This window comes from Glandiceps talaboti, chromosome 5 (genome assembly GCF_964340395.1).
Source record: "Glandiceps talaboti chromosome 5, keGlaTala1.1, whole genome shotgun sequence".
Lineage (NCBI taxonomy): Eukaryota > Metazoa > Hemichordata > Enteropneusta > Spengelidae > Glandiceps > Glandiceps talaboti.
In genome coordinates, this window is record NC_135553.1 from 18014710 (window position 1) to 18040000 (window position 25291).

Below are 25291 nucleotides of genomic sequence, written 5' to 3' on the forward strand. Positions count from 1 at the left end.
ACTGGGTGTGGCGATCAAATAGTTAATGAATTGTTTCAACGCTATTGCTAGTTCCTCGACAGACCACTCACCTTGTTGACAGTGCTACTACCTTTTACGTAACAAAGTCGACAGTCGGCGTTGACTTTTGAGGACAGCTAATCGATTGGTTCAGTGAGAAGGCTTTGTTGTCTGACTGAAGACTCAACGTAGTGTTTCTAAGGTGAAAGTTCACTTCCTTCTTGTACGTGAAGAGGGCGCTATACTACAAGACGATTTACAGCAACAACACTCCACGTCCACAGCATTGAACTTGGTTTGTATAAAGTCTAAACGCATCATCACAGACTACTCTAGTCTATGACTATGGAAGGTCGTGTATTGTAATTTTCAATTACAATTTTACATGCATTAATTAACTAATATCCATGATGATTTGCGTGTGTTGATGAATTCTGTGTTTTCTTTCTTTTATGAGTTTGCGTTCTTCAAATAGTCTTTCTAGCTTCTTTCCAATATCAAACCTTGATACAAATTCATTCTTAATAAGAATTTCTATAGTTGATACTTCCAGGTATCCAGTATTTGTGCAGAGTCCACTTACCGAGTAGAATTAATAGCTGGACAGTCTTACAGTCTATTTTAAATTTGTTTGTGACACTTTCAAGAGGTTCTGTAAAAATAATATTGTGATCAGAAATTCCAACATCCGCTTTTGACAAAGTTTACAAATAAAATTTTTAATGTAGTCACAACACATCAAAACGATCTACAGTGTACAAATATGTGCTCTATTGTCAAGCTCCAAGGACACTGGACAAAATCTAGTGTCCCTTTACTTCCAAAAATATACAAATAGTTATATTACAGCTGATTACACGATGACGTAGTTTCCACTGGAATTCGCAGAGTTTCGTTTCGCTAGAAGTCCAGTCCCTTTATGGAATCGTTACGATGTACACCTCAACTGTAGTTTAGAGACCACGATGGCATCCAGGCTATTTCGCTAGTGACAAAGTAAAAGTATTTCCATATGGATCTACTGAAACGCCCTAAATCTATTGGTGCGATTTGTTACTTCTGAAACCACCTAATGAGCATATCACTGCTCTGGATTGAACATTGTGCCAGAAAGGAGCAGCTTACATGATGATTGTCAGTTTGTGCAATGGAGTCTTATTAATTTTTGATGAGTACCTCACTGCCAATATCGGTTGTCGAAATAATACAAAAACATGGCTGACGTGATAAATTATCGACAGTGTCGTTATTCGACAGTGGATAACTTGTTATAGTAACAGTTGAATTGATTGAAATGACTATCTTGCCAATGTCTATACTCACCTGTTATATTAAGCCGTTACATCGACCAGTGTCGCCCACGCTGAACCCAAAGTATAAGTTTTATTGAATTTTGTTGCCAAGAACCGGAATCTAAAGCGATTAGTGTAAACGAGACATTGGGATAATTTGGGAATGGCAATAAGCGTCATAAGAGACAATAAAGACAGGTTCACTAACTAAACAAAGTCATTAACTAGGAAATTAATGTATTTTTTTGATCAGAAGGCTTCCTTTTGTTATATGCATCCGGAGTGAATATATAAAGATATAGTAACTCTTCCAACCACCACCCCCCACCAACCCTCCGCCAATACATCATAACATTAGTTTGAGGAATAGAAATACACATTGGTGAATATGAATACAATGTAGAAGTGACGAATGTTTAGTTCATCACACAAAAGGACGCCCTCTTTTGTTCAACCAGTATTCTACGAACAAGCTGACAAGCTGTTGCAAGCTGTAGCATGTTGACATTGCATTATTGGAGCATAGTCTCTATGTCAACATGTGTATTCACTAATTTACAAGAATTTTGTATCTCTAATTCCATCCGCCAAAACTCTAGTATAAATATTAGTCTTATGATACCAGGTGCCTGTACATTAATCTTACGCCGTTGTCTCTGAGTCACCATTACGTCACGCCATCGAACACTGACGGCCATCTAGCATATAATAGGGACGTGTAGTATTGCTTAGATTGTTGTTGTTTTCCTTATCGATGGGATAAATATAAGAAAGCTTTGACTAGAATTTCCTATCTGCATGCCAGGAGGCAAAAATACAATGTTATTCCTACTAGTATAGCGATTGATGCATTTGTAGCAGCAGGATTCGTACGATATTTTCCTTTAGAAAACGGCAATCAATTAAAGCAATAATACGTGCCCCTGTGTTTCATCTCACATATGCTGCAGCTGTGTTATTTCGATATTTGGTCGTTTTTTTCATTTCTGTGGGATTATTCAGTTGACTTTTAAACACCTAGTGGGTAACCGTATCTATATTTGTGAACAAACACAATATATACGGGTGTAAAATAACACACACACACACACTGTACACTCTTTCATATCTAAGCTTTTACTTTATTCATATTGTACGATCTGAATCCAAAATTAAAATAATATGACATTACATTGCACTTTATTTAACAGTTAGCACGAGTCAATATAAAAAAGTATTCATCGCATCATGGTTTGATAAAATTATCTTTAGAGGATTCAAATTTCAATATTTATAGAAGTACATTTTCTTGAAGGCAACTTGATCAAATTTATTTTCTTTTGATAAAAACTATGTCGCAAGTATTCGTAAAATGGCGCATTGTGAAAATTTGAATCTATATGAGAATAGCACAAAAACCACACAAAATATCATCTTTGCGGCAACGGTAGGATACCTCCGCCCCCCCCCCCCCCCCCATCCCAGAAATTGCTCAGACTCACAAAATGAAGAAGTAGTTGTGTCTGTAGTATTTGGACGCTTTGCCTGATACGTAGGGGGTCAATCGAGACTCGAGACATACACCTCCTACCTTATGACGTCATACATTACGCCTAACCATGACCCCTGACCCGAATGGATGTATATTATAAAGTTGTCGATCTAATCCGACACAATCAACATAATATTACTCCATGTGTTGCTTACTTGTTGGGTACATACTTGAGAAAAAAAAACATATAAAAAGTTCAGATAAACTGCGTGGTAACACACGTATACCACAACTGATGACGTCATTGGCAAACGCACAAATTCGACATCTCAGTGAATCTCAGATAGCCTTTATATCTGACGTGGCAGACACAAATATCATGATACACTATAAATAAGCTAACATATATTTTTGGTAATAATAATTTCTGAAGCTTTGCTTCCTAATATTATTTAAGCTAAGGGGGGGGGGGGGGATCCGATACATTGTCATGCACTTTACGCAGAAAATGAGAAACTGTTAAAATTTAAAACAGTTAAATGAACAAAATTGGAAAAAAAATTCTCAAAGACAAAAATTTAAGTTCTTTATGTATCTGTTATTATTCATTGCAATGTCCCCAATCGCTTATTCATTATTACATGGTGTTTGTTTGCTACATGGTGTATTGGGCTACTAGTTTATATTATCAGACACTGTATTTGAGTGGCTAAACTCTTCTAAAATACTAACGGTTCCCGGCTATGAATTGAAACGAACCCTGAACTATAGGATCTCAGCATTAACATTGCGTAAATGGAATATATAGTCAGTTCACGATACAATGTAAATTGATTTAAAAGACGATGATTTACAACGTTATTACGGTTTAGGCATAGACAAATGATTTAGGGTATGAAATTGTATACGCAATATAATGTACATCATTAGATATTCAAAGTGTAAAAATACAATTGGAATGCGTAGCTTATTAAGTTCCAGACGGCGTGAAAAATATAAATCGCAATTATAAAAGTTGTATAGTACTGCAAAAGAAGCCGCCTATCGGTCATATCTTTCATTACGAAGAGAAATCCTAAACTGTTACAACGTCATGGTACATTATGCTACGTATTACACACAGTACGCTACGCTACGCAGTACGCTACGAATTGCGCACACTACACGCTACATATTACGCGCATTACGCTAACTACATGTTACGCGCACTACACTAGTGTGTTCCGCATACAGTGTGAACGCTATATGTTAGAACAACTTAAGGCATACGGGAAATGAATTTGGCCATAAAATAATAGTACATGTCATATATTAACTCGCAGCGAGGTGTGTTGTAAAATACACGTAAAAAAATTGCTCATTTATATCCGATGGAAATAATTCATAACTTATTTGAAATCTGCAGCAATATTAGAAGAAAACGTCATTCTTGACACTCATTTAGAAGTTAAGATACGTGCTATTTCATGAATTTTAGCAAATGCGTTTATCTCTGATACTTATCACGTGTTACTTAGGAAAACGAACTAGGTTATGTATCTTGTAGAAATATTCTAAATCTCATAATTTTAGTAAATATAGTTGTAAAAGAGGTGATAACAAATTTGAGATATCGAGTTTATTTCTATGTAAATCGTGACGAGAAGAGTTATGAGATAGTGGATGAATCACTACTAGAACACGATTAGGATATGAGTATTGCCATGCTATCATCAGTGTTAATGGGTCAAAATCTAGTGAAATACATGATATAAATTTGAACTTGAACTAATACTTAAATTTGTAGCAACACTAGTACTACTCTGTACTACACTGTTCTATGTTATTTTTTGAGCGTTGTATTATTTCAAAGATCCTGGTGAATCGATCTGAACATAAAAAACAACGAAACGACCCGGGCATTAAACGATAACCATACACTGGCGGCACGATTACGTCCTAAATACGCCATTTTACATCTTTGGCATAATTACACAGCCTTGCATTAATTCTAGTAAACCATGTAAAATTCTGTAAATACACAAAAGCTATGCAAGTATATACTAAATGCTTTTCTTAACGCCGGCTTCCTTTGCTTGCTAGGCTTCTCCGTCCACACTCGGCACACTGAAAGGCCTCTCTCGGAGAGGTTACCCGCATCGTATACAGCGCCATCAACGGACGAAACACAGAACATCATATATTGGTCTTCAGTTGGCAGTCGTATCTGCTGTCTCACCTGCATATTCCAGACATCTCGCTTTCAATAATTAAAATCTTTATCATATATAAATATATTTCGAAATATTACTCATTGTAACTTTATCTCAACAGAAATTTAACGTTCATGAACTAAAATATCAACGTTTCTCTGTACATCACGGTGCGTCTTCCATATAATTTGTGTATAGTGATCGCTGACAAATGTTTGTTCTGTCCTCTGAGTCAGTTCTAGTTTCCATAGTATCACGATCACCGTTCCTGGCATTCAAAGATCGAGTATATACAAAAAGAAAAATCCGTTTCGAACACTTTGGCGCTTACCCCCTAGTTTCGGATAATAGTGTACGTAATAAATATTCACGAGTGAAAACAGACTAGCTTACAGGGTCCTGATGATTTTTTTTCTAAGCAAGTTGTGGTCCAGCAGTCACACTACTAGCACTCATTTTACTCGTACGTCTGTCGTCAGTATGCTCAGACGAACTTGTGCGTTTACTAGTCGTTGATGACGATGGCGTTATTGCTGTCAGTGGTTCGTCTTCTCGTGTTCCCATGATATGATTCGTCTCGTCCTCCTCTTCGTCTTCGTCAGGTTCTCCGTGACCCTTGTCCATGGCCGATTCGTTGACGATGCTCACCGTCATCATGGGTTCTGCCTGTTCAGTCAACTTCCTAAAGTCTTTGTTTTGCATGGGTCGCTTTACTATCGGAGTACCGCTCTGATACTTCTTTCCTTTGGTTTTCCTCGAACAGCAAAACATCGACAATGAAAACGAAAGTGCGATGATTCCCATAACGACCACTAGAGTTCCTAAAATACCAATGAGATGGCCTTCATGTCCTACAATACCAACGATCATCATGATAGCTCCCGCCACTATACAAAATATGCCGATGCCAAAGAAAGCGCATAGTTTGGTTTTTATTTTGTGACCACAAATTTTAGGCTCCTCAATATAAGTGTCTGCTGCAGTCATGGTTCTTGTCAATGCATCTTCATCCATGGTAACCTTGAGGGCGTCCTATTCGGTCAGAAGAAATACCCGCTTAGCGTGTTTGCTGGATGCAAAAAATCCGAGGTATATGTATCCCAGGGCCTGTAAACGAATGTCAAGAGATAGGAGGATCAGTAATTATGGTATCGATATGAGATACCGGGTCACGTTATTGCCACTTTGTATTATTTTTGGGGAATCATTATGGCATAAAAAATAGACAACTTAAAATACGGTTATATTTACAGAAATTTAGATCCTCAACTTTGACGTAGGAGAGGGTGGGTCAAGTTTTCAACTTTGACACAGGGGAAGGGGTCAAGTTTTCAATTGCGTCACAAGGAAGGGGCTAAGATATTAAAAATAAGATATTAAATTTTGTTCTCCGTGTTGTCAAAGTAACGTTTGTGGAGGTGAGAGATTTCAACGCAGGTAGCAAAATTTATTGTTTACATGGAGCCGACATACAGTCGAGTCTTACCCTCCACCAAAAACTTACCAATCTGATTAAAATCCGGTGTACGACCCGCGATGATTCGTTTCGTTACCTTCTTCCTTTAGTTAGTATATATTAATTTCGTTTGATTTTTATTTTGGTTTTTTTTCTTGGAGAAAGACAAGACAAAATAGAAAACAAACAACAATATACGACGAAAGGAGTACATAGAGGGAATCGAGCTGTGTTCAGACCACTATAGAGAATAGTGATCTGAGAGCTGTGTTACAACATCGGGTTTTAATCGCCGGATAGCGAAACTACTGTCAGGAAATTAATAACTAGATATGACATACTGTGTTTGTAATGGTTTCCATAAAACCACCTTCTGTAAAGAAAAACGATGCAAATCTTTCATAATTTTGTTGAACTGGTATTACACCTACCAACCCTACAAATTGGTGATATATTACCTACACCATAATGCATTATCTATACAGTAAAGGTGATCACGTGTAAACTTGATGACCTTGCTAATAGTATGCACCTCAAACTTTCAAAGGTCACCGGATGAATATAAACAAGGACGACCCTGAGGGATTATACACAACTAATTATTGCCAAAATTAAGTTGTGAGATCAGATTTTACACAATTCCGAAAAAAGGCACTCCCATATCAAGTTATTTAGTCAAGAATAACCATTAAACCATAGACCGTCTGGAGTTCACTCCATGACGACAACCCACGGTGGTACGCCTATGATAAAACCAAAGACACTATGGTGTGAATCTCTCGAACTGATACTAGCGAGAACTTTTTAGAACGAAACTCCTTCCATGCCACAGAGGAGTCTGCTGAAAATCAACGTTTTTTGTACAAATGAACTAAATCAGAATGTACTGTTTGTGTTACAGGTGAACGTATGACGTCATGATATAATAACCAATCAGGTTGGTCAATACATAGACCCTGCACAGTGCTAGTGACACCCATGAGGTCTACTGTCAGTCACATAGCGTGGCTGCGTCGCGTCTCACTGTTGTTAGTGTGGTAGCATTATCTTTTTGAGAGAAAAAATCGGAATTTATAACGACTGAAACGGAAAAAGCAATCCGGCATCTATCATATATTTCTCTGCTACAACGAGAACGCTCCCAAAGGACACTTAGCAAGCTTATAATATGAATTATGTACATGTATCATGAATAGACAAAAAGAAAACTTATAATTGTAAGGAGATAGTCATGGTAACATGTGAATGGAACTTTGTCAGAAATCAGAATCCTTTAGGCAAACATTAACTCATAATGACCTGACCGACGTTTCCAAACAGTCGTGAACTATCTCACCACAAAGGATGGCAGCTGTACTATATCCTCAAAGCAAACTATAAACACTGCCAAATATTTCCATCTTAGAAAGAAATATCAAAATGGTTTGAATTGCTCACGCTGGGGTTTAATACGATGGTTTGTATGAATTCTGAGTACATGTAGTACATAACCTTTGACCTAGGGAGATAACGAGTCTCGGTCTACAAGGCTCCCTAAGTTGGTAGTGATATGCGTGTAATAACACTGTTACACATCAATAATATCGACATCAGCCGAGGTTTACTGACACAGACAATAAGAACAGTGTGTGACTCCGTTAATAATCAATACACATAATGAAATTTATGTATGCTATGAATATTATTAAGAATTGATGGTGGTACTTCTATCATGGTTGATGAAATAATGTTGACATTTTCTAAACAATATAAAACTGTCGATATTCAAATTAAGTAGGAATTATCTGTACAAAATAAATATTTTCATTCAAACACAAAAACGTTCGGCGAAGCATGGATAGGTCGAATGAATACGATTGTAAGCCTTACCAGAACTAAGGATTTGAACGACTCGGCCATCGGATATGGCTTTTAATAGTTGTATTTGAAGGCCATCCCAATTAGCCTATGTTTGTATGGTATAATAACTGAGAAGGTGACACAGACAGTAAACCAAAATGAAACGTGAGCAGAATTTGGAGTACTATTGAGAATTGAAAACAACGAAGTCTAGATCTTGTGAGATCGTGGTCCTTTAAGGGATTTGTAATCGGAAAGTGACATGTTATTTTCTGCCCAGCTGGAGGTACATAAAGTTATCATCCTTTCAATGTGATGCCCATAATTACTTATTTTTTCAAGTTATTAAATGTATTACATGCATCACTGTACACCGAGGTATAACAATGGTAAATACGCTGATCGAAAATTACCAAACTGATGTGGCGTATTGAGCTGAATGTTCTAAAAATACACATACACGACACATGCCATGTCCTTGGTGTACACAGACCTGAGTTAATATTAAGCCACATTGTGAAGCTGATAGTGTACACTACAGGAAATGCAACACTTACATCACGTACACCGACAGGTGCTAGAGTTTTATTCCACAGATGACGACGCTATTAGAACCTGTATATTCGTACAATATAGTCAGTGTTGGAAGGGTTCTTTTATTATTTATAGACTAACCTAGGCTCATTGATTTTTGGAGAAGCCTGAGCTGTTGTATTTGACAGCAATGACACAAAACAAGGATGGCAGTTGCCGCATTACGGTGATTCTGTACAAAATATTAATACCTACTTTAATATAATAGAACTATTTGAATTAATTTACATAAATTTACATAAATTTCATTATGAATCGCGTCATCCGTTCTTATCTGTACTCTGATCAAAACGGCAGTTTTAGTTCTATTTTGGTAACGTGCCTGTCGCAACAGATTCTATATGATATATCTTTTCCCCATTTATCACTATGGTAATCGTATACGGTTCGCACGTTTCTAATATAATTTATAATGAGCGCTTTTCTGCATGGCCTATTTTTAATGGAAAGAAGTCGTAATCAGGTTTCACGCCAAAAATATACGAGATCGAAATCAAAGAGAGCAAATTGAAAAAGAGATAGAAATCGGAGTTTACAATAATTACATATATTACGCTACTCTAGGCTAGTTATCAACCAGTCAATACTATTTTTTTTATAAGGTTAATATATGAAAAGAGATAGTCGACGACAAGGGACATGGTAATTCAGGATTCGGCTAAATTAATTAATACCACGGGGAATTTTATATTTGCATTTAAATAAGAGTAAGTTATTATTATCCACAGTATACGTCTTCCCGGCTCACGTACGTACGTAGTAAACAAGTCAATGTATTCACCGTCTGTGACATAGTTATGGTGTTGATCGGAACTCGTAATAAAAACGATTCCTTTTAAAATATACAGTGTCCTACTTCTCATTCTATTTATTGGTTATTTCTTATCATATGTATACAGGTATTAATACAGTTCACTGTTATCATTTTTGCGCTGGATTTAACGTGTCCAGGAATGTAAATATGGCCGTTAATTGAACATAAATGTAAACCCCAGAATGTTAGGAGATACTATCTCAGTGCAAACATCTACTAAAAAATTCCAGCGTTGCGCTAACACCGTTTTCGTCATTTTGAAAATGCTGAGAAAAAAAACATATATATACTGAAGTACCATTACGATTGATTTCCCTCTTAAAAGCCTGCCTCTCAGGATACGTTAATATTTCTAACACGGTACATGCCACATCTACATAAACGTTACATGTTGTATATGGCAAGGCTGTCAAAAACATAATCCATCAACGTTAAAAATTGATTTTCTTGTCAATCCAAACGCCTCAATGCACATTGTCTGCGAGCCGAGGGTTGTCAGAAATGCCTCGATGTGAACCCCATGTTGTCGTCAAAAAAGAAAGCTTTCCACAGTAAATTTGAGAAATGGCAGTAAATCTCTACTTCGTAGCGTTAAAGAATATTGAACCCAACCGGATAGCCATGCTATATGGTGGATACCTGGCGCTATTTTCTGATATATGAGATTGATTATTTACCTTTGTCACGTTGCGCGGCGTCGCGTCTCCTCGCAGCAGAGGTTCTTGTGTTTACCGTCAAGATAGTGATGTTCACGAAAAAACGTCTATACGCTTCCAAAGCCTGTATTCTCGTGTGTGACGATAATAAAGACGGACTATCGTATTTTGTAGGATTTCCTACCCGAACAAAAGAACATCCCCCGTGAGACGACTCACACCGTTACACTCACGCCATCGACGATTACAACTTCACCACACCTTGATAGCCCTCCTATCATTCATACGCGCTCATATTTACATGACGTCATTTGCGTTTCTAACCCGAACGACCCCCTAAGCTGTTGAGCATTCGAAAACGTCTTGCTGTCTGTGTTGACAAATAGTGGAATTTGATATATCAGCGAACCCAACTCCGCGTTTTTTAGGGAAAAGAACATCCGTGAATTAGATCTATTTTCCATTTGTTATTTAATATTCACTTTTCACGAAAGTTCGTTTGCGTTCAAATGAAGGAACAGAATAAGTACCAATTTACGGGCTTAAATTCAGTTGGTAACATATTGCTAATATTTAATTTAAACATGAAAGTGTAATGGTGTATGTATCAGATTAAAGATTTTGTGAAATTATTTCCATTGCTCTATTAATAACTGACCCATTCCACTTTTAACGAAGAACATGGTATGAGTAATATTGATTTATAGCATGGTTGGTACGGTATCATACCGTACCAGAATGTTTTACCAAACACGGTATGTAGTGGTACATGCTTTAACCCAGTTACATTTTGTATAAGGCAACTACAAACACAGACAACGTCTATGCTACGTAACAATATGTACAGTTCCATCAACATACAGTACTCCAGGACGGTACTCCGAAGGTTTTACTCAATTTGCAACAAACACATTAATGTGAGAACGCAGACATATAGCTGTACTACGCCATAATAATGTCACATACGGGCTGGAGAGAAGAGACACCACGGTGACATGTGTGAACCCCTACCGTACCGTACCAGCACGAACGGTATATATCATTTCGTTAATAATTCGTTTATTGGTGTACCCCGTTGGAAAAGACATTCCTGTGAAACGATGGGTCACCTAATTGGAATTATGTATGACAAACGTGGCTGTGCAACGTGGGTTATACTTCCATGGTTCACCTAACTTTCTTTCATCGCTGTTCTGAAGTAAAATTAAAATATTGATTTTACCATATCAAACAATAAGACCATTGTCAGAAGTGAGGGTAGCCACAGTTATTTTTGTTAATATTATCATACATTGAACTGTATTTTGAAAGACAAAAATCCTCCGCCAAGTCATATATATATATATATATATATATATATATATATATATATATATATATATATATATATATATATATATATATATATAAACTCATTATATGTCAAATGTCCATATATATAATTAGATGAGGAAATGTTTCATGAATTGATTAATGAAACATTTCCGACTTTCTTAAAACACATACATACATACATACATACATACATACATACACACACACACACATACATACATACATACATACATACATACATACATACATACATACATACATACATACATACATACACACACACACACACACATACATACATACATACATACATACATACATACATACATACATACATACATACATACATACATACATACATACATACATACATATATGTACGTTGTCACCAATATCCTATCATAACATGAAACACAACAATCGTAACTTTTACTCTGTCCATTGGAACTCGGACGGCTAAAAGAAGTGGTCTGAGATTTGAATGATTATAGAAAGGGAAGGAAGGAAGAAGCCGCCCCCTTTTCAACATCAACATTCTTGAACAAAACAGAATATTGCTCCAGCTGCTAGCTATGAGTACAGTCATGCATAGATCCTACACTTGTAGGGTATATTGACATTTTGTGATGTCGTTCTTACGTAACACGGTATCGCATAGACCCTATTGGTAGAAGGCTCCTGTCTCTACATACATAGACTGATGGAACAATGGACTCGCAAGTTGTTGTTTTTTGTGATTAGAAACGTTGTGTAGTACATGCAATTTCGTGAAATTGGTGTTATTAATACACTGTAGTGAGTGAGTGAGATGAATTACATTACGTTAATACAAAGATAGATTTTAAGCCAATATACAGAATATTTACTTACCCAACGACTACTTTGTAACTATGTCGTTTCCGTTGTCTGCCTTGCGATCGAACGGGTGTACTTACTGCTACGGGGACGATTCGAACTGGTTCACAATAAAGACCAAATTTCCTGTCTCCTGTCTTTGGCCTGTCGGTCAGCAGTTGTCAAACTTCCTGGCTAAATGTACAATGTAAATAAACCCGCACACCGCACCGTGACTCATGACTCATATTCTGTAACAAAGCGCTCAATCACCTTACCAGCGCTATTGTGTCCTGACCGTCAGAGTGTGCCTTGAATTACGTCATTGTGAGGATGACGGTATTGTTCTTTACCCAAGTAAGTCACGTGTCAACCAGCTGTTCGCCTCGCGGCGTTGTCATCGCATTTCTCTTGATTAATATCGAAAAATGCTAAATATAATATAGAGAGAAAAAGACCCCTTCAGTTTATCAACACGCTTCGTGAAATAGGTTTTCCGTATAGAGTTAGGGAGTCCATTTTCGGCATGGCGATATTATTATAACTGAGGAGGGTGACCTCCGACCCACTCACTGATCGCCTTGATGACTTTGAGTAGTATGTAACTGGCATACTGTATTTTCTACAAGTTGAAAATCCTGACAATGTAAACAATAACCAAAGGATACCGACCGCTTTTCAAATGAACGAATCATGATGGAAATTACAAAGTGCATTCTATCCGTAAAGTTGTACAAACCTTAGACGAATCATGATAATGGAGTACATGTAAAACATGATAGTGGTCTGAGTACAATTTATAAACACATGATCTACAGGACTATATACGACATTCTTGTCAATCATTGACCTTATTTTTTTTTCTGTTTCTCATTCAGAACAACTATTGGGCAGTCGGTCGATTAAAAAAAACAGTTTTAAAAAATCAATCTTCTTCATCTTCGAATTCGATTTACTGGATTCCTACTTCAATTTCTCTACACAATTTCCGTTGCTTCTCCTCTAAAACCTTTCCCCATCCTTGAATAACTTGCGTCGTGAAAGAAATGCGTTGTTCGTGAACAAGCGTTGTCGCCGCCGCCGCCGCCACGACTGCAGATATATGACGTCGTCATTCCAAACACTTTACTTATTCTTTGCCAGATAAGGTGCTGTTCCGCACAATATTAGAGGCGGGCGAAAATTCTTCTCTTTTTTCTTTATGTCGGAGCTGAAAATTTGGGTCGGTCGGGTAATGAGAAATAGGAAAAATAGGATCACCCTTAATTCTATATGTCTTTCTTTCAGAGATTAAATCAAACTGGTAGAACCGGTAGTGGGGAGAAAGTTTTGTAAGGTCGATAGACTGGATTATGAAGGGTTCGTTGTATGTAATAGAAATGTTTACATGTAATGTATAACATAATCTAGTCGTACTGTCCTTCATTTACATCGAGTCCAAGGTAGTCTGTAATTAGGTACGCCGTGACTGGGCGCCCTCACACATCGGCCAACCCCTACCAGTCTAAGTCCACAAGGTAAAGTTCTAATCAACTGTTCACCTGATATTGTATCAGTTACACCTACTACACACTTAATATTATTTGCTGAATTACAGCCTAGTTTTAACCTTGTACTTTGGCCATGATTTCAACCGGGGATTTCAATACACTTTCCGGAAGCATGTGGCCACCAAGCTACTAGATGACCAATACCACAAGGGCAATTATGCATTTATAAGAAGTCTTGCACATATACTGTTGGAATGGTGTTCTACACAACGAAGTTTATGGTATCAAATTTCAACTCGGACATGTCTTATACTTCTGTCAAAATAATCCTGAATCCATCCAAATTATGCAATACTGCGGACGAGGAGACTATACATCATGTTTTGTCAAACCTGTGTGTTTTGTATCACATTTGCATTAATTTCACCCACGTTTTCCCGTAACACAGTATTTTCATTTCGAAGACTGAATATACACTACTTGTGTTAAAGAACGAATACCACTGCAATATCTGAAATCTAGATTGATTAGAGTATGGGGTCAGATTTAGTAGTCCCTTACACTGCGCTGATAAAACGCTGGAGGCCACGGACCGATAACACTTCGAGATTTCATTATTTGCTGAATATACCTAGTCGGATACCACGACAGGTGTGACATTCTCCCTATAACGTTTGCTTGACAGGGTTAATCACAGTCCTTTTAATTTATATCTTCCCAGCACTTTCAGTAGTACAAGGGTTCACTCGAGATGGCCGGTTATTCCCGAAACGTTACTGAGCTACATCGTACACGTACACTTTACTGGACCAAGAACATTTAGTCTTAACAAGTTTTGTCGATCTATAAAAAGGGGATCATTGGTTGAACTGGAATTAATGTGTATTGTAAAAAAGGGTACGTAAGTGGGTTTTTTATCAACGTTATTTATCAATGAATAGACGAGAACAGAGTAAACAAATGAGGGCAAATAAAAAAAAATAGTGTGTTGCCGATAACCTGACCGACCTTAGTTTAAGCCCCCGACCCTAAACATTGTGTTTGCATGCAAAAACGTAAAACAGTACCAATTCACTTCTATTTCCGTGTACACCTTCATACATTTTGCCTCACCTGTAGTGGACAATTTTAAATTTAAAAATCGTACTCCAGAGAGAAAACAGGGCTTTTTTTAGACTATAACAGTACAGTCTGTATAACGTGTTCGTCTATTTAACTTACGATTGTCTTCATAACTTCTTATTCACGTCATTAACTGTACGGTTACGGAAGTATTGTAACCGACGAGTATCTTATCTTGGGGTCGATGTAATTTTTAAAATTAAAAGTGAAATAAAATAAAATTCCGACCTACCTACCCTATTTTCTGAAGTCATGTTATCGGAAACAAACATTTTTTTCTTATCTGTAGTTTCTCGTGTTTTATAGCCTAACTACTCTGAGTAGTTTGATCTGCGACTCTGCTACACTCCGAGGCGTTCACTACTGAATTCGACGTATAGCGGTCACAGATATAGATCCAGCGTATATTGGCTATTAAAATTTGCATCAATAAAGGGGCATCTCATTTTCCTTCCCTCAATAACCGAAGTTCACTTGTATCACGATATCAAAAGTGTCAGGGGGAGTGAAACAAAAGAATAATTACATTCGCCATAGAGAGCGCTATTTAACGCGATTCCTTCGGACGACGTATTCGAAGAGACAAGCAGGACGAGAAGGAAAGGCGTGATTCCGTGGTGTTTGTTTTCTCACAGGGTTTGATTGTCTTACAAGTTTCAACACCAGATTTAATCACACTCTGAGGTGACAATCTACGATTTTGTATAAACAGGTTTCGATTATTTTTATCCTGTATTGTCTATAGGCCTACTGATTCTAGAATAATATCGATCGTGTTGATTTCACTGGACAGAATTTCGTAGCAATACAGATTGGTCAATTTCGAGTGTGATCATTTCTGAGAGAGTTAAACAAAACAGTACAAGTTACAACGTCACTTTCTTGTAAACTTTCAATTCATCGTCTACATTTAAATAGTCACTTTATATTCACCGCTACATCTTCACGTAATCATCAACCGCTGAGTCTGCTCCGAGTTGTAAAAAAAGTAGTTAATCCAGTCTGGTATGGAAATACAGAGAAAAAGCTAAACGGAATTTGGTGTACTTTACGTTCAGTACTTCCTGGTAACTTTATACATATTCCCCTGATACCATGTTGGTGTGTAATTCTTGTGTAATAATATTAGGTACACGCTCTATAACAAGGCCAGTGTACCACGTCGTTGATGTAACTCTAAAGACGTCGCGTGCAAATATGTCCACAGGGTTAGATCACGCGAATCCGTTTGAATAGAAATTAGAATTGTATCCGGGAATGATATATTATTGAATAACGTTCAGTGTGATAGATTTATTCAAATGGCGATCAAGATACCTAGAAATCGTGAGAATTGGACATTTTTAAAGTTTTATTCAAGAGACAGACAGACAGACAGACAGACAGACAGACAGACAGACAGACAGACAGACAGACAGACAGACAGACAGACAGACAGACAGACAGGCAGGCAGACAGACAGACAGACAGACAGACAGACAGACAGGCAGGCAGACAGACAGACAGACAGACAGACAGACAGACAGACAGACAGACAGAGCCTTTCAATTAACGTGAAGAAAATTTCCTGAGAAGGGCGATATCACATAAATGAATGTAAAGGATTTTGTTGAAAGTACCCGAAAACCTATGGATATGTGTTTTTCGTGGATTTGCAGTGAATTAATTTCTTTGAACACATTCTGTGATTTATGAAGCACGAGTGTCATTTACATACTGTCACTTATAAAGTACATACAGGAATGTATATAGGAAAATACAAGTAAACCGAAAAGAGTCCTTGACAATACCACCAATTACATGTACAATCACGAGACCTGGCTCGGCAAAAATCTTACCATCGATCACTGTTTCACTTTTATCATCTGTCTCAATAAAAATCTTACCAACAGTACTATATTATTTCATAGACTGGCTCAAAATCAAAATCAAATCTTACCAACACAAATATTTGTTGTTACGATAAAATGTAGCAATGTTAGTAATATTTTTGTTGAGCCAGACGATAAAATGTAGCAATGTTAGTAATATTTTTGTTGAGCCAGACGATAAAATGTAGCAATGTTTAAGAATTTTGTTGAGCCAGACGATAAAATGTAGCAGTGTTAGTAAGAATTTTGTTGAACCAGACGATAAAATATAGCAATGTTAGTAAGAATTTTGTTGAACCAGACGATAAAATGTAGCAATGTTAGTAAGAATTTTGTTGAACCAGTAAAATTTTTGTTGAACCAGACGATAAAATATAGCAATGTTAGTAAGAATGTTGTTGAACCAGACGATAAGATGTAGCAGTGTTAGTTTTAAGATTATATGTCGAGCCAGATGACGTTTTGTTTCAGGTCTCGTGATTCCCATTGTAATTTCGATGCTAGTCCATCATGAAACATGAACGAACGTCTACTTACGGCCAAGACCTACATATGCACCTACCTACATTGTACCACATATTTATCAGACCTGAACAGAATGACGCTGTTTCATGAATCATCCATTTTAGTTAATGGAACAAAAAACTTCCACAATGCCATTCAAAACAAAATAATTGCGTGGAATGTTATGCTACTTTCGATAGATTGCCAATATATTATAGAATCGTTCTGTCAACCAAGTTGAACATATTGTCATTGTTCAGTGATTGAAATTGAGAACGCTTTGAAATAGTCGGATGTTCTATATTCTGACCCATCTATGATATTAAGCAAAATATTGTACGTAAATATATCACTGCAATTTTGCTCAAATTTATCAGGTTCATTCACTTTTAGATTTTTTGAACCACACGCGCAGTGACAACATTAGTCAGTAGTTATAGGCCCATATCGAATTAGGTTAAACTTTGAGCTAGAAAAAACAACAACGTCGTAAAACCGCAGACCTCTTTACGACACCGTCCACATTTCATTGCTTCAGCAGATATGTGTGCTCTGGTTTGCAAGAATGGAAGAATAGTGGCCTTGTCCTGGACAAAATAATTAATGATAACAAGACAACAGTAATGTGAGAAGCTGGGATTGAATCATGTGCCTTATGGGGTAATTACCACTTCTATAAGGCGTAAAAAATTGTGTGGTTCAAATTACATTTTAAAATTTTAAAATAGGTGGGGTAGGTAGACTTTTTATTTTATTTTATTTTATTTTTTAAATTGTTTTTCACATGTGAGAGTCTAGTTCAAGTAGTTACGTTTTTATGTTGTTTTCCATATGGTCTCTGTGTTATTGGTTTCTTCTCATCAGATGTACAGCCATTACAGATTGGAAGAACTGCCTTTTTCAGTTGATGTCAGTTTCCGCATCCACTATTCCTTGCGAGACTTCACAATGTTCGCGATTTTCGTATTTTTTGTCTCGAATATGTAAAAAAAAACAAAAAAAAACAAAAACGTTTAGGGTCGGCGTGAAAAACTAGGTGGGGTCGGGTAACAGGAACCAAACATTTTTTTTTAATTTGGCCTAATATAAACAAAAAAGTCGTAGCGTTGTATTATTACATCAATTTTTATTCTTTATTGTTTTTACTTTTAAAAAACGCTCACCTTAAAAGTTTGTCAAAAAATTACCCCGCAAGTATAAAAATCAAAGTTATGGACAGAAGTGGGAGACCGTTCAAGTTCCAGACGTTAAATGAAATGTAGAAGAAAAACATGATGACTGATACGTTATTGCATATAGTAAAATAATACATATGTAATATTATCATCAAATCTTGGATTACTGCATAGGAAATTAAAAAATCAGACCACCAAACGATTTTTAACAGCTATACAATAAAATCACTGAATACGATCTCCAAGGCGATATGTCAACATTTCAGTACTTAAGTTGTATGTTTCAGATCACCCTTAGGGCTAGCAGCTGTACACCATATTTATATTTTCAAAAATGCTGTCATAACAATAAAAAGTTGAAATAAAAATATCGGTTTGACAGCGGTTTTGGATATCAAATGAGTGATTATTTACATTCTTAGCGGTTGCATACTGGTGATTGATGATTCGTTGGCATCGTGTCCTTAGCATTGAATGATCATATATCGACTGATACGAATTCCAATCTTGATTAGCTCTGCTAGCCATCGCGGTAAAAGTTTTGAGTTTACATAGTCAGTGTTAACAAAACATAGTTAAATCCATAACGTATATAACTCACAGAGGCACATTAATCGTTTGAATGCACACGACTGGTTCGAGTTTCACCATAAAATTGGACCAACACTTAACATGGTTTGATAAATCCGATACGAATAGTTGATAACAGCTTGTCTCAAACCGATACCGTAGTGTAAGTTCAAGGATAAAACGAAGTTGAACCGATGGAAATCTCAAAGTAAGAAATCGACGAATTTGTTGACTTTTCCTTTAGGTACTGTCCTCCGCGGATTAGATAGTTTTCATTAATTTACACACACGGTCTTCATTTGATTCCATTAAATTCTTGTATTACCACATCGATGAGGTTTGATACATCGAACATCGTGTCTACATTCCATTGGCATTGCAATGTAGCGTGGCGTTTCTTTTTTCAACACACCCAGGCTGTTTGACAAAAAACACCCACATTTTACAGGAGTAAAGTCCACATTAAAAACCTCTCACGACGACCATAAACAAGGAAGACAAACTTTGTAATGCCTGTGCAATGTCCTTGCGTCTCACAATTCTGTCAGCTTTTTAGTCAACACTTTCATTTTTTTGTCGAAACCTTTCATAGAGCTACTTCACCAAACAACATGTCGCCCAGTCAACTTTTGATGTGGTTCGTCCAAACTTTATACTAGTGTGCAACTCCGTGCGACCCATCAGGACAGACCACAACACGTGTCTAGCTACTACTAAACTCGCGTTCCACAAACTTCTTCATACGAGGGTGGGGGTTCGTAATTGTCTGCAGCCATAACGGCTTGAAAAACTGGTGGTTCATGGTCGCTGCCTTCATCGATATCGTCCGAGAAATCTAAATCAGTCTCCGTAAGCTGATCAAGCGGAGAATGAATGTTTATTCGAACAGATTGCCCTGAATCTAGTGAACGTCTTCCACGTCGACTGTTCCCAGTAAACCTGCCAATGCAAAGAAGAAGAAAAACACAAACTTTAAGTTACTTTGGCGATAGGGGTACAGTCTTTGAAAATTACATTGCCTCAATATTGAAATATGAATATGATTTGATTTTTCTAAACTACCCATTGTACTATTTTGCTGTTCGTATCTTGACTTTCTGTGATATGTAAGTGGTTTCGTGATGTGTTTTTTGTTGTTCTATGGACTTAGTGTCCGTAATGAAAATATCCTGAATCACTTCTAACATAGGATAGAGCTATGGAATTCAAATAATATATATAATATATCTTTATGATAAATGTGTGGTATACATTCAACGAATGCCACATTTTTTATTTAATACCAGGTCTCTTCATTTTGTAAAATGATGACAGTTCATCTGTGTGCAAATTGTTCAGTGTCTGATCAATTTAACTTCATTTTGCACCAAAGAAATGCTCATTGCTCATCACTGCAGTTTCACCAAGTATCCAACATGTTTTCTCTTTTTCTATGTGTATATCTACCAAACTCTTAATCACACTGTGTTGACTCAGATGTACGACTGTATTCTACATTATGTTTTAGTGTCTATCTATTTTCATTTTCTTTCTATAAGACTCTAGACCACAGACTGACAGTGTAACAACGCCCAGTTTCATATAATATTATATACGAGAGAGTAATTTCATGCCATTTCTGATTTTTTTTTGCCATCCACGTTGAAATCTAAACGAGTTATTTAAACGTACTAAATATTCAATTTACGATATTGGGTCTGCGAGTTGGAGGAAATGTAGCCTAGCTATTCTGGAGCCATCTGAATAAAAACGCATAATAGCCTCTGACCTGTATGGCTTACACTGAATCTGTGGTTTGTTCTATAAAATTTACATTCTTGAAGTTTCAAGAAAAATCGTATCGAAATATCCCCAATAAAAGAATATTGAGATAATGTACAAATAACACACACACACTAGTATTCTCTGATGAGTCTTAAATTTATAACTTAGTATTTCACCATTACATATTCAGCCTTTCATTTTGCGGGAATGTGCTTTCAATAAATAAACTGACTTATTTTAGGACCGAAAAATAAATTTGATGGAATTGACAACATCTGCCACTTACAACCATAGCTTCAAAAAGTTAATTCAGTTTAATTTCAAATGACGTAAAATTGTATATTCAGTAAAAATGTATCATACAGTGCTACATAATTGAGTCTGAAGCAGTAGCTTCCCTTACATTGCAATTACAAAATGTAAATTGGTCAAAAGACGCACTGGCCTACGACTAAATACTCGATCCAGAAATCTCATCTAATCACTATGATAATATACATGGCTCACACTATTTGCGTATTACAAATATTCTAGCTAACACTAGTGGATGGACATAATACACGTACAAACTACAGATTTTCTAGCTAACACTAGCGGATGGACATACTACACGTACAAACTACAAATAATCTAGCTAACACTAGTGGATGGACATAATACACGTACCGTGAATTTGCAAATATTCTAACACTAGCGGATGGCCATAATATACGTACAAACTACAAATATTCTAGCTAACACTAGTGGATGGCCATAATATACGTACAAACTACAAATATTCTAGCTAACACTAGTGGATGGCCATAATACACGTACAAACTACAAATATTCTAGCTAACACTAGTGGATGGACTTAATACACGTACAAACTACAAATATGCTAGCTAACACTAGTGGATGGCCATAATACACGTACAAACTACAAATATTCTAGCTAACACTAGTGGATGGCCATAATACACGTACAAACTACAAATATTCTAGCTAACACTAGTGGATGGCCATAATACACGTACAAACTACAAATATTCTAACTAACACTAGTGGATGGCCATAATACACGTACAAACTACAAATGGATTGATGTATATTTCAGCGTTTCAGATAAGGACGACGGAAATGATGGATGGATGGATGGATGGATGGATGGATGGATGGATGGATGGATGAATGAATGAATGAATGAATGAATGAATGAATGAATGAATGAATGAATGAATGAATGAATGGGTGGGTGATCAGGTACAATAGTGTTATACACTAATACATACAAACACATAGGTCTTGCATAGTAAGTGTAATGAATGCATAAATGAATATTCATACATACATACATACATACATACATACATACATACATACATACATACATACACGTACGTACGCACGTACGCACGTACGCACGCACGCACGCACACACACACACATACATACATACATACATACATACATACATACATACATACATACATACATACACACACACGCACGCACGCACACACACACACACACAAATAAATATATATATATATATATATATATATATATATATATATATATATATATATATATATATACACGGGTTTATATATATATATATATATATATATATATATATATATATATATATATATATATATATATATATTATATATATATACCCCGTGATTTTGTTTTTGAAACATGATCAATTAGTTCTATAATTGAAACCTCTTGGAAAGGAACGATATCGCCATCACACACAATAGGACACAGTCATGTCATACACGAACGTACTGCCAATACTATCAATCATGCTAATGGACCGGAAATTTAAGCTGATATAATTTGGTAGCATGGACCAAAAATAGAAATGCTATGTTTTTACCATGACAACTTCGATCGATCGTGATCATGCATTGCATTGAGTCAAACAAGATCGATAACAGTTTACCGATTTGAAAACCGGAGATCCGATTATGTATATAGTCAAGCATAGGAACTGCAATCTAGTTCAAGAATTAAGAAGAACATGTGTTTCACGCACAGAGATGATCCGCATTTATAATAACATGAGCGTGGTGGGTTGAACGTGAAAGGAAAAAATACGTACGTACTTGATGAACATCTCATTACTGTGTAGCCTTACTCAACAGTAAAACATACATGTGAAATCTGAGAGATGTGGAGGGGGGGGGGTTCATTTGCATGCCTTGGCTATAGACATGTAGGTTGTTTGTAAAGTAACAATGCATACATCTATCACGCCATCGTTCGCTGTATCGTGTGATTAACTACAAGGTCGATTTCTTAAACCAATTAAGCTGAACGAGTAAGCAATTATTCGTGATACGCAGGCCATTATCATGGTCATGACGTTCTGTATTATCAGCGATGTGCTTTATTACTTTAATTACGATCGCTCATATTTTAATGCATTTTCCGGTGGGTTAACATTCACTATCAATAAACCTTCACATACACAACAAAGGGACAATTTAACCCCAAGGTCAAATAAGGTGAACGATTATGTCTTCAGCTATCTCATTCTATGGTTTCATTGCCACAATACTGCATTTTATATTCATTTATGCTTTAAGTTTATATTCCATGGTCACCGTGGCGATCCTTTTCTCGTACACGGTTTTATCTCAATAGTCCAAATACTTACAACATGATACATTATTATTTTGTATTAACAATTGACAAAAATGTGTATTCCGTGTCTTATATGAGCGCAGATTTTACAGGAATATTGAATTTCAAATGCCATTTCCAAATAACGGATAAATTACGAGAACCGTATGTAAATTGTAACATCAGCCAACTTCAGACACGGGTTTATATCTATATAAATATTTACATAAAACTGACTTGTGTCGTTATGGTTGGTTTGCGTCTTTAATGCGAGTATAAAAATCATCTTTATACATAGTACTGTTTTTCTCATGTCTCTTCAGTCCTGATGTTAACAACAACGTCTGCAGATGCACATACAAAAGGTGTCACTGTATCGTTTATTTAATGAATGAATGAATGAATGAATCAATTAATTAATTGAAGTCGCTTGGTTTATTAACATACGACAGATTAATAGGTTACAGTAAGCAGAATAACATATAATAAATTTTCACGAATATACGCAACGCAAATACCACAGAATAAATGTTTGATTCAGTCTCGACTGTGCCCCTTTTTGAAATTATCCGAACGTGCAGAATGTGATAGTGAGTAATATATGAGACTGAAAGATTCGTGGTTATGTACACTTCCCCTGATCATTCTTTGTTTAGCTTGCAGTTAACAGAAGGGCAGACAATAACGGATATTTCTTGTTTAGTAGTCAAATATAAGATCGATTACTGTAACACAGAACACTGGAGACGTTGCAAAAAAACACGGGAATACCGTGTAGGCACACAGAGATACACTGAACGAAATATAGGAACATACAAAATCGGTCATCTGATATACGTGATGTATCTAATAACTCATTTATCATCGTCCTTTCTTCGAAAGATGGACGAGATCTCGTTAAAATTTGAATATAGATTACCATCAGCATTGGATTCTCTTCGCTGGATTGCCCTTGTTATGTACCGTTTTGCATACATCCGATATGATTTTCGTAATTATTGCAAACTGCAAGATGATATACCTATGATAACATTCAGCCAGTAATAAGCGGGACTGTCAAATTGATGTGAGAAATAGAAATAATAGCCTGTACAAACCTATGTGTACCGTCTGCATATAGAGGACAAAGTGATGATGGGGGGGGGGGGGGGGGGCAATAGCAATTTTATTAATATCCGACAAATTGGTGTGATTCGCTTAATTTCCTGTCCTTTTGTGTTCTGTTTTCGACCCTTTAAAGGAAATTTATCAGATTTCAACTTGAATTGGTCAAGGTTGTATAGTTTTCACGACATTTTTTGACAAACTAAGGAGTCTGACTTTGATTTAATGTAGTTACGTTAACAATGACGTCACTATGGAACGTTTCTACTCGTAATGATTTGAAGTCTGTGTTTGAATAATCGGAGTATTGTATTGTAAAAACAGGAACGTGGCTACTATATACACTCCAGGCTACTCCATTTTTGTTTAATGAGATGATGTCATCGGGTTTTTTTTCTTTAGTTTGAAAATCTGCACACGGCGTAGACATGTGGTGATCACATAATATGAGGGCATTAATTTGAACGTTTACCCATCAGTCACTTTCATCACTAGTACGAGATTTCACTAGTAACACGGTACACCAATATACTCTATTTGAACAAGACTGTTGATTAGTTTATTAGGTAAACTACGTACATACCTACCGACC

At 36.4% G+C, this 25291-nt stretch overlaps 2 protein-coding genes across 3 annotated transcripts in view; both read right to left on the minus strand.

The window, feature by feature from the left end:
- Positions 1 to 2517: 2517 nt before the first annotated feature.
- LOC144435197 (uncharacterized) lies at positions 2518 to 12665 on the minus strand. 2 transcript variants are annotated; one of them, XM_078123773.1, is made up of 2 exons: positions 12520 to 12665; positions 2518 to 6062 (listed from the first exon to the last, which is right to left on the minus strand). In XM_078123773.1, exon 2 carries the CDS (start codon positions 5967 to 5969, stop codon positions 5370 to 5372), a length of 600 nt encoding a protein of 199 aa, XP_077979899.1. In that variant the 5' UTR covers positions 5970 to 6062; positions 12520 to 12665; the 3' UTR covers positions 2518 to 5369. The 2 variants fall into 2 exon arrangements, with proteins under 2 accessions (XP_077979899.1, XP_077979900.1); XM_078123774.1 differs by lacking the exon at positions 12520 to 12665 and adding an exon at positions 10336 to 10542.
- Positions 12666 to 18690: 6025 nt separating this feature from the next.
- Positions 18691 to 25291, minus strand: part of LOC144435822 (uncharacterized) — an 8965-nt gene continuing 2364 nt past the window's right edge. The window contains exon 2 of the mRNA XM_078124457.1: positions 18691 to 20154. Coding sequence (XP_077980583.1) covers positions 19929 to 20154 — 226 coding nt within the window. The 3' untranslated portion in view covers positions 18691 to 19928. The remainder of the gene's footprint in view (positions 20155 to 25291) is intronic.

Coding starts and splice junctions, on each gene's coding strand:
- LOC144435197 (XM_078123773.1), bottom strand. CDS start 5,969: ATGGATGAAGATGCATTGACAAGAACCATGACTGCAGCAGACACTTAT.